General features: G+C 36.5%; 1 protein-coding gene and 1 pseudogene across 1 annotated transcript; both read left to right on the forward strand.

Annotated features, from left to right (window-relative positions):
• The first annotated feature begins 400 nt into the window (after positions 1-400).
• LOC145805234 (uncharacterized) lies at positions 401-3300 on the forward strand. The gene is made up of 5 exons (XM_082900320.1): positions 401-763; positions 875-1036; positions 1152-1651; positions 2127-2136; positions 2332-3300. Exons 1-5 carry the CDS (start codon positions 401-403, stop codon positions 3298-3300), a joined length of 2004 nt encoding a protein of 667 aa, XP_082756446.1.
• A 519-nt stretch (positions 3301-3819) lies between these two features.
• On the forward strand, positions 3820-6194 carry LOC145805235 (pentatricopeptide repeat-containing protein At5g56310-like; annotated as a pseudogene).
• Positions 6195-10863: the final 4669 nt, after the last annotated feature.

The raw sequence follows: 10863 nt of genomic DNA on the forward strand, positions 1-10863 counted from the left end.
ATTCTTGCTGTTTTATAGCAAAATTATTGCTCAACTTCAAAGTCATCTCTTTTTGATAGTCTAGATAATAAGGCAACGGTTGACATTTACTAACTGTAGAGATTTTAAGAATTATCTCTTGTGATTGTTTCCTATTTTTAGATTAGGAAATAGCTTGATTGTTTCCTATTATTATATATATAGATTAGGAAATAGCTTGATTGTAGCTTTGATTATAGGAATAGTTCAATTATAGGACTTACTACTTACTGGTGATCAATCTCTATAAATAAATAATTGTACAATGTATTGAATTAAGATGAATAAAATTATTCTTCTTAAAGTTTGACTTTCAAGTTGGTATCAGAGCCTTGAAAGAATCATCATCATCCTTTCATTGAATCTATATCACCATCAAACCATGGCCAAGTCTAACTCTAAAACATCTGGCACCAAGTCTGCTCCTATTATCATTCAATCCGAAGGCTCATCGTTCAATGTAGGGATTGTACTCAATGAGACAAATTATGATATGTGGTCTCAAATCATGGAGATACATATTGCTGAGAAGGAAAAACTCTCCTTTATTCGTAGCAATTCACAGCCACCAACTGAGACGGATGATAGCTATGAGAAGTGGTATGCAGACAATCAAAGGGTCAAGAGATGGCTATTGATTTCTATGTCTCCAGACATTATGAAGCGATACATTCGCCTACCCATCGCTCGCGATATTTGGAAAGCTCTTTCTCAAGCTTTTTATGATCGAGCAGACGAATTACAAGTATTTACCTTGAACCAGAGGGCCTTCTCTGCCAAACAAAGTGGCAAAACACTCTCTGTGTATTATGAAGAGTTAATTGAAATTCTTAGTGAATTGGATTATTGTGATTAGGTGATCATGGAGAGTGAAAAAGATGTTGCATCCTATCAGAAATCAGTTCAACGACTAAGGATACATATTTTTCTTGCTAGATTAGATGGTGAATTCGAACAAATTTGTGGCGAAATTTTGAGGAAGGATCCAATTCTCGCATTAGAGGAATGTTATGCACTAGTCCGCCGTGAATGTTCGATGCAAAACGATGAATGTTGAACTTGAAAATCCTGAAGCTTCCGCCATGGTGACTCGAAACCGTTCTAATCAGAATTGGCCTCCTTAACACCAGTAGGACCGATGGAAGTTCGTTCCTTCTAAGACTGCTACTGGTGTCGATAAATCTTCTTACAAATGCACTCACTGCAATCAAAGTGGTCATACCAAAAATCGATGCTACGAACTTGTTGGGTATCCAGAATGGTGGGATCATAGCTATGATTCACGGAAGAGGAATTCTAAGAAGACCTTCATTGCTGCGGTTGTTGAAACAAAGATAGAGAATGATATTGTTGAAGCATTCTTGGTATTAACAGCAGCAGTAGGTAATGATGGTAAGGTTTTAAATATTTCTGCACATGTTTCTAATAGTGCATGGATAATTGATTCTGGTGTTATGGATCATATGACATTTGATTCTGAACAAGTCTTTCCTCTTAAACCTTCTACACAAAATTTTGTTTCCACTGCCAATGGTACCTCAATTCCGATTATTGGAGAAAGATCCTTGTCCCTCACTGACACTTTGAATTTAGATTCTATTTTGATTGTTCCATCTTTAGATTATAATCTCTTGTCTGTTTCCCAAATAACCACTGCCTTATTTTGTGTTGTCATTTTCTGGCCTAATTTTGTCTGTTTAAGGACATCCAAACAAGGCAGGCGATTGGTTGTGGTGTTAGGCGAGGGAAGCTGTATTACTTAGACTTGGTGTCAAAGAGTTCGAACTGGTTACGTCATGCTTTAATGATAGGCGGTTCTGCGAGTGAAAAGAAGAAATTCGAGATATGGTTATGGCATCGACATCTGGGGCATGCTTCATTTGGTTACCTGAAGAAATTGTTTCCTAATTTATTTGCAAAAATTAATATTTCCAGTTTCAAATGTGATGTATGTGAACTTGCAAAGAGCCATCGTGCTTTGTTTCCATTAATTTTGAATAAAAGCCAGTTCCTTTTATGATCATACATTCTGATGTTTGGGGTCCATCTAAAGTTACTAACTTGGATGGATCACATTGGTTTGTTACTTTTATTGATGATTGTACTAGGATGACTTGGGTATGTTTGATGAAGTCCAAAAGTGAAGTAAACTTGTTATTTCAAAATTTTCATAAAATTGTTCACAATCTGTACAATGCATAGATTCAGGTTTTCCGCAGTGATAATAGAGGTGAATAGTCGAGTCTTGAATTGAAGCGGTATTTGGAAACCCATAGAACTATTCATCAAACTACTTGTTCTGATACACTCCAGCAGAATGGGGTCGCGGAGCGAAAAAATTGGCACTTGTTGGAGGTTGTTTGTGCTTCGTTGATAGAAGTCCATATGCCGGTTTCTTATTGGGGACATGCACTTACCTCTGCAGCTTATTTGATCAACCGAGTACCTTCCAACACCATTGATTTTAGGACACCATCTCAGGCTCTCGCTGAAGCAATTGTTGCTCCCGTCACCCCCAACTTACCTCCCCATGTGTTTGGTTGTGTAGTATTTGTACACCTTCATAAGCATCAGCGTACCAAGTTGACTCCTCGAGCATTGCGTTGTATCTTTCTAGGATATACTACTTCTCAAAAGGGGTACCGCTGCTATCACCCTCCCACCAAACGCATGTTTGTTATGTTAGACGTCGTTTTTCATGAAGATTTTATTTATTTTTCCTCTAAGCCTGAATTTCAAGGAGAGTACCAGGAAAAAGTTCAAGCTCTAGACTATGACTATAATTTTTTGATCTCCACCAAATGGGAACCCTCTGAATCTAGTAATCAGGATGTGAATAATGAGAAACTCTCTGAATCGGCTAAAAACAATACGGGTGAATTAGATTTGCATAGCATACCTTTGAACCAAAGTGGTGATGAACACCCAGACAATGATGAACACCCAAAAAATGAAGTTACAACTCTATCTCCATCTGAATCCCTTATACCACAGGCCGCTGATACACCAAACCAATCGCTTGCTGAGGATGTTCTTGAACCATCCAGAAAACAGCTACCATCACGTCAAACCAGAGGTATCCCTGAAACCACATATGAACCCGAACTTTCTAGTAAAGTTAAATACCCCATGAGTCATTATGTGTCTAACCATCATTTGTTAGAGTCAAATAAGTCATTTGTAAATCAATTATCTATTGTATCTATTCCTAACAGTGTACAGGAAGCCTTAGCCGACCCAAGGTGGAAAATTGCTATGAATAAGGAGATGAAATCCTTGTAGAAAAATGAAACTTGGGAACTCGTTGATCATCCAATAGGGAAGAAAATAGTTGCATGTCGGTTGGTGTATATTGTGAAGCATAAAGCAAATGGTACGATTGAATGCTTTAAAGCAAGACTTGTGGCAAAAGGGTACACCCAAACTTATGGGATTGATTATACAGATACATTTGCACTTGTAGCTAAAATCAACATAGTTTGTGTCTTGTTGTCTCTAGCTATGAACCTGGATTGGCCATTACAACAATTTGATATGAAGAATGCAATTCTACATGGTGAGTTGTCCGAAGAAGTCTACATGGATTTGCCACTAGGATGCATGATACCAGAAGTGCATTGTCAAAAGGTGTGCAGATTAAAGAAAGCTTTATATGGGTTGAAACAATCTCCTAGAATATGGTTTGGAAGGTTCACAAAGTCTATGAGAGCCTTTGGCTACCATCAAAGTAATTCGGACCACACTTGATTCTTGAAAAAACAACATGGTAAGATCACTGCCCTTATTGTGTATGTTGACGACATGGTGGTCACAAGAAATGACCCTAAAGAAAGAAAGGCTCTACGGAGTTATTTTTCCAAAGAATTCGAAATGAAAGATCTTAGTCACTTGAAAAATTTTCTTGGGACCGAAGTGTCTCGATCTGATAAAGGAATTTTTTTGTCTCAAAGAAAATATGCCTTAGATTTGTTGCAAGATACTGGTATGTTAGCATGTCAACCAGCTGATCCACCAGTAGAAGAAGGATTGAAGTTATGTACTGAGAGTAATCAGGTGCCTGTTGAGAACGGGAGATATCAAAGACTCGTCGGAAGATTGATGTACTTAGCCTACACAAGGCCAGACCTTGCCTATGCTTTGAGTATTGTCAGCTAGTTTATGCATAATCCTGGAGAGCAACATATGAATGCAGTTATGCGCATTTTGAGGTATCAGAAGTCTGCTCCTAGAAAAGGAATTTTATTTACAAAAAATGTAGATTGTCAAAGTATGGATGCATATACTGATGTTGACTAGGCTGGAGCAATAGATGACAGACGATCTACTTCAGGATATTTCACCTTTGTAGGTGGTAATCTCATTACATGGAGAAGCAAGAAGCAAAATGTTGTTGCACGTTCAAGCGCAGAGGCTGAATTTAGAGGTATGGCACTTGGAATATGTGAAGCATTATGGCTAAAACTTCTCTTAAAGGATTTGGGCTATTCGCTTACGCAACCAGTTCAACTCTACTGTGACAATAAAGCGGCATGTGATATTGCTTATAATCCGGTTCAACATGATCGTACAAAGCATGTAGAAGTAGACAAATTCTTCATTAAGGAGAAATTGGATGAGAAAATTGTGGAGGTGCCTAAGATTCACTCAGAAGATTAGTTAGCCGATATCCTTACTAAAGCAGTGTCTAGTTGAGCGTTTTCAAAGTTTTTGGGCAAGTTGGGCATGTGTGACATCTATGCACCAGCTTGAGGAGGAGTGTATAGATTTTAGGAATTATCTCTTGTGATTTTTTCCTATTTGTAGATTAGGAAATATCTTGATTGTTTCCTATTATTATATCTGTAGATTAGGAAATAGTTTGATTGTAGTTTTGATTATAGGAATAGCTTAATTATAGGACTTACTACTTACTGGTGATCCATCTCTATAAATAAATAATTGTATTTTCAAGTCTAACTACCTTAGGTTCTAACTGTAAATTCTTAGAGTTTGCAAGAAGTGCAGCTAAAGTAGTATGTTTATGTGATCAGTTTAATTATACATATGTACTCAAAATTTGGAGCAACCAATTTTGCTTGTCAAGTGTTTGAAGAAAGTTCTAACAGAAATGTTGTTTGTTTATTAGTGGGTATTGTAGTAATGGGCTTGTCGATGAGGCTAGTGAAGTGTTTGATTCGATGTCTGAAAAAAATGATGTTTCTTTTAGTGCAATGGTTGTTGGGTATGTGTGGAATAAGTGTTTCAATGAGGTGATTGAGTCGTTTCGTAAGTTGAAGAGTTATGCTAATGTGAGGCCTAATAGGTCTCTTTTGGTGGGCGTTCTTAATGCTTGTGTGGTTGTGGGTGCGCTTGAGGAAGGTAAATGGGTTCATGCTTATATAAATGAGAATTTCTCAAAGCTTGAGCTTCAATTGGGCACTACACTAATAGATTTTTATGCAAAAATGTGGCAACATAAAAGATAAAGAAAATATCTTCAATAAAATTCCCTGCAAAGATGTGACAACTTGGAGTGCTATGATCTTGGGATTAGCTATCAATGGCAACAATGAAATAGGACTTCAGTTTTTCACAGAGATGAAAAGAAGGGGGCCAAAACCAAACACCGTAACTTTTGTTGCAGTTCTCGCTGCTTATAATTACTTAACTATTGTGAACAAATCATGGAGATTATTCGGGCATATGAGTAAAGTTTATGGTATCTCACTAGTGATTGAACACTATGGTTGTATGATTGATCTTCTAGCTAGGGTGAGGCAAATCAGAGAGGCAGCATGCCAAAGGAACTGAATGGAGCTATATAGGGCTCTTTGATTAATCGGTGTTTGATGCATGGTCATGTTGAGTTGGGGAAGAAAACAAGGAAGGTTTTGATCCAATTAGAGCCTCGACATAGTGGTCGGTATGTCTTTCTGGCAAATATGAATGTTGCAATGGGCTGCTGAGAGGGTGTGGTGAAAATGATGACAGATAGGATAGTAGATACATGTCCTACTTGGAGTTTCATTGAAATTGATGGAATTGTACATAGATTTGTTGTGGATGAAACACAGAACCAATTGCCCTGTCCAAATAAATTTTGTTTATACACTATGGTGTTTGATAATCTCATTCAACACTTAAAACTGAATATATTAAATGATAATCAATTAAGCCCGTTTGATAATCACAATTGATATCAATTAAAATCTCAAGTGCCTCTTAAAATGAAGGCTAAAACTTAAGAAATTTTAAAGTCATATGAAACTTACTTAATTCTGACTGAATTTATAAATATTACACACAAGTATCGATATACACTATTATAAACTCACCACCACTACTACTACCACAATCACCACCATCATGCCACCACCACAATGTCACCATCATCACTACTGCCACCACTACTACTACCACTACCACTACCACTACCACCAGCATCATGTCGCCACCACCTCCAATACTACCACCGTTTTCATCACTTTTGTCATTGTTGCCATAAGCACCACCATCATTTTACTACCATTACCATCATTACCGCCATCACCACCATGCTGCCACCACATCAATGCTACCGCTACACCGCCACAACCACCATTACCACCACCATCACAATATAAAAATTAAAATATATAATTTGAAAATAATAAATTTTAAATTTAATCTTACACATATTAAAAAATTTATTTTTAGTTCAGTACTTAAATTTTTATCAAACAGTTTTTCAACTTAAAAAATTAACATTCAGCTTTTAATATTTAATTTTTAGTCTTCAATTTTCAGATTTTAATTTTATCAAACACTACATATATATATATATATATATTTTTTTTTTCTTTGCTACAACTTTCAAGTAATTTTTTGAATCTCCATTGCATTATTGTTTTAAAAGGTAAATTACACTTTTAATGTTGGTAGTTTGATCTGAATTTCAATTTGATTTTTATTGTTTCAAATTGAATAATTCAGTCCCTACACTTTAAGTTAAGTTCAATTTGATTCTTTCATTCAAGTTGGAGGTTAAAATTAACGATTTTAGGATGTTTGTCAATCCCCTAAGTTGTATATAGAGAAAATTTTAATGGGAATTTAAATGGAAGGACCAAATTGAAACTAGTGCGGGCACCAAATTATGTAAACCAAAATAATAAGAATCTAAGTGAAACTTAAATAAAACTATAGGGATGAAAAGTGTAATTTATCCTATTTTAAATTTCTTTTGGTACACCCACCAACAATGGTGCCACTAAGTATGGCTTTGTGACATTAGTTCAACCGTTTGACATAAATACAAGAGATAAAAATTATTCAATCCCCTTTGGCTTTTCTCTATGTTTGGGTAATGAAACCGTTCACAATTGGATAGATGTGGTCATGTTTGTCAAAATAGTTTTTATTCCATACCAAACAGAAAGTGTTCTCTCTGATTGTGGATAAAAAATCTATATCATCGAGATACATACATAGTTAAGGTAACAAACAAAGAGAGTACTTTCCATGAAATGCTTGAGAATACATATGTAACGCCTCGAAATAAATACAATGAATCCATCCCATAAACAATAGTATAATTGAAACGACATGCTTTCGTTAATCAAAGTTTAAGATACAAAAGTGACAGATGCGATAAGGGATGAAAGCTACACACGTGTTATATGCCTTATTGGCTTACATCTTTCCAAGTCACTACTTGGGTACAACAAAGGTGAGTCATAAGCTTAATACAAATAAAGCCCTAGTCTTGTACAAATATGAAATACAAAATACGAGCAAAATAAACAATACGAACCTTCAGCTCCATAGTCCTCCCAAGCTAAGCCCTTGGCGGAGGCATATCACCAACACCTGAAAATGGTTTTCCCATATAGGGTGAGCCAAAACCTCGTAGAAATAATCCAGTACAACATATGAAACTTAACGAAGATATAAGGGTAATATGCAATTACAATGTCATTGATAAACCATTTCATAATTATTTTGCAAACCAAGTAGTACTAACTGTATTATTTCAATTCATGACATCAGTTCCATTTTATTCAGACAACCAAACTGAGAATACAACTCAATGGGTCTCTAACCAGTACTACCATCATACAATCACTTCTATTTGCCATTTTACAGACCTTTTGTCTGTGGGAATTGGCACCCATATATGTATATACGTGCGGTTTTCGGGACTTTCATCTTGGACACACAGGTCAACTTAATTCAATAGAGTACATCCCCTGTCTTCTCCCAAACATGGAGTAGATCACCTTTCTCCTCCCAAACATCATACATATACAATGTATTTAAAGTCATAATCATATTCAATGACAACGGATGAGAAATTAGTTTCAATTTACCTAATCCTCCACCGATAGCCCAAAGTAGATATTTTTAAACAAATGTATATAATCTCCAAGATAGATAAACTATCTACATTTTCATAGGTGAGTGATAATACACATCTAACTCCACCACTTACATAGGCATGCATCCAATTTCACATTTGCAATAGCAATTCCACTTATTTATATAAAATATATATTTGAGACATTTTAGGGTAAACTCCATTTTCTTCCAAAATACAACCCAAATATTAAAATCAACACTTTTATTACACCACAACCTCATAGTCACTCTCACAACCATAGTCAATGCATCCATTTGTAAACCCCTCTTTTGATTTTACCCCAAAATCCTAGGTTTGTTCAAAATCCTCCAAAAACACAATAATGTTTATAAAAAACAAATAACTAAGTTAAAAGTCATATAGGAGTATAGAAAATCCCTACCTCAAGTTTAGAAGACGAGCAAATCAAGGAAGAAACTTCAAAGATGGCGAAACCAAGTTTTGTTCGGGCCAAAGTGAAGCTCTTGAGACGCCCTACCTCTTTCCCAAAGACACTAAAGTAGAGAATCCGATGGATCTAGGAGAAAATGTAGAGAGAGAGAGTGGATTTAGATAGAGAAACTCTAGATCTAGGGTTTTTAGAAAGTTTAAAGAGAGAATGAAAGTGAAAACTGATGTAAAAGGTCACTTTCACGAACTGATATATGCACAGTCTGCTCGAGCATAAAAAGTGACGCTCGAGTGTAGGCACTCCATTTTTTACCGTTCTTAAGACTTGGGCGCCACCGATTAATCACTCGATGATAAAAGTTGTGCTATGCAAATGTTCGATTTCTTCAGCAAGGAGAGCTCTAAATCCCAACCTTACACCCCATTTTGGACCAAAACTATTTTGACCAAAAATTATTTTAGACCTTAAAACCCTCCCTTTCAAAAAATTTCAAAAATATTTCTATGATGTTTCGAAGCTCACATTTCGTTAAAAATTACGTTTTTCGGTAAACCGAGTAAGGACAAAGTGGAAATAAATGAAAGAGAGGTGAAATCTTTGAAAAATATTTTAAACATCTCATTTAGAGGTTTGGAGTTGAAGAAAATTAGAGGAGAGTGAAGAAAACTAGTTGGGGAAGAAGTTAGTCATCAAACGGTTAAGCCAAAACTGAGCAGCCTTTACTAAAATAGGCATATCTCTTTAGAATTTAGATGTGAGGTTACCTCCATTGGAAATTAGACTTCTGGGGTTTCAATTTAGACTCAAGAATGACCTAAAACCGAGTTCGGATGAAGGAGATATACCGATTTGAAGTTGGGCCTGGAGAGCAAATTTTTGTAGATGGCAAGCCCCCATTTGTGGCCGGCAGGCCACCACTTCTGGACGGCCGACCACTAGTAATTTTGGTTTTTTTGAGTGGTTTGATCCCCTTGACCTCCCCAGTGATGTGCTGGCCACAAATAGTGGATGGCCAGCCACTATTAGTGGCTTGCTAGCCACTTGTGCAAAAAATCAGATATTTTCATGCCAACTGTTGCCAGCTGTTTCCAGATTGCTCCACCTATCTCTATATAGATATTTCAACCTAAGGCTCATATTTTTCTATATATAGAGGACCTCCCTCTTGGTTTCAAGGTTAGATTTTTTTGGGAAAGGAAATTAGGGTTAGGGTTAGGGTTACAAAAAATTCCTAAAAAGCTCCCAACACTTGCATAGCACTTTCCCACTCTACCTTGCAACCTACACTCCTTCTCTCTGCATTTCCTAAACCAACATTGGAGCTCTTCTTGCTGAGGTTCTTGTGTCCAAATTTTAGCCATTGAGAGTGACAATTTGTGGGTTTGTTAACAAAAAGCTACCTTGCTTTAGGAGGTATAACTTGTGTTTACACTACATCTCTACTATCTTTTTTTGCTATTTTTATACTATTTTTGGGCTGTAAAACCTCTATTTTTGTGGGCTGAAATTGGTGGTTTTAGGCCATTTATGGTTAGGGGGTGGTTCACCCTTCTTTATTTCTTGCTTACAAGGCCTTTCCACCTTTGTTTCCCACTTTCAAACCAAATTTTTTTGGGCTTTTAAACACTGAATTTTAGAGCTTTTTCAGTGGCCAAAATCATGTTTTGAAGTCCAAAATTGGAGGGGTTAGCCTCCCCTTCTTGTGTCTTGTTTGTTAGCCTAGTTAACTCCATATGTTAGCATGTTTTTTCTAGCTTAACTTAGCTCAAGTCCAGCATGTTTTAGCCTTTGAAATAGCTTGCTTTAGCTCTGTTTTGGGCTGGTTAGTTCATTTGAGTCTTGTTTTGCATGGTTTTAGTGTAATAGTCCCCACAAGTTGGTGTTTTAGGCCTTTAGGCACCACTTGTTTGAGTTGATAGCATCTTTTGGTGTTGTTTTTCACTCCATTTCAGCACTACAAACTCTGCAACCTCCATCTTTGCTTCACTCTTTCATTTGCTTTTGAGGGTTGTTTCAAGCTTGGGATCCTTTAAGCTTGAGATTGAGGTCATGCTTAATGATTTAATCCTTTTGAGGG

This window comes from Camellia sinensis, chromosome 13 (assembly GCF_055761805.1).
Source record: "Camellia sinensis isolate YWXY chromosome 13, ASM5576180v1, whole genome shotgun sequence".
Lineage (NCBI taxonomy): Eukaryota > Viridiplantae > Streptophyta > Magnoliopsida > Ericales > Theaceae > Camellia > Camellia sinensis.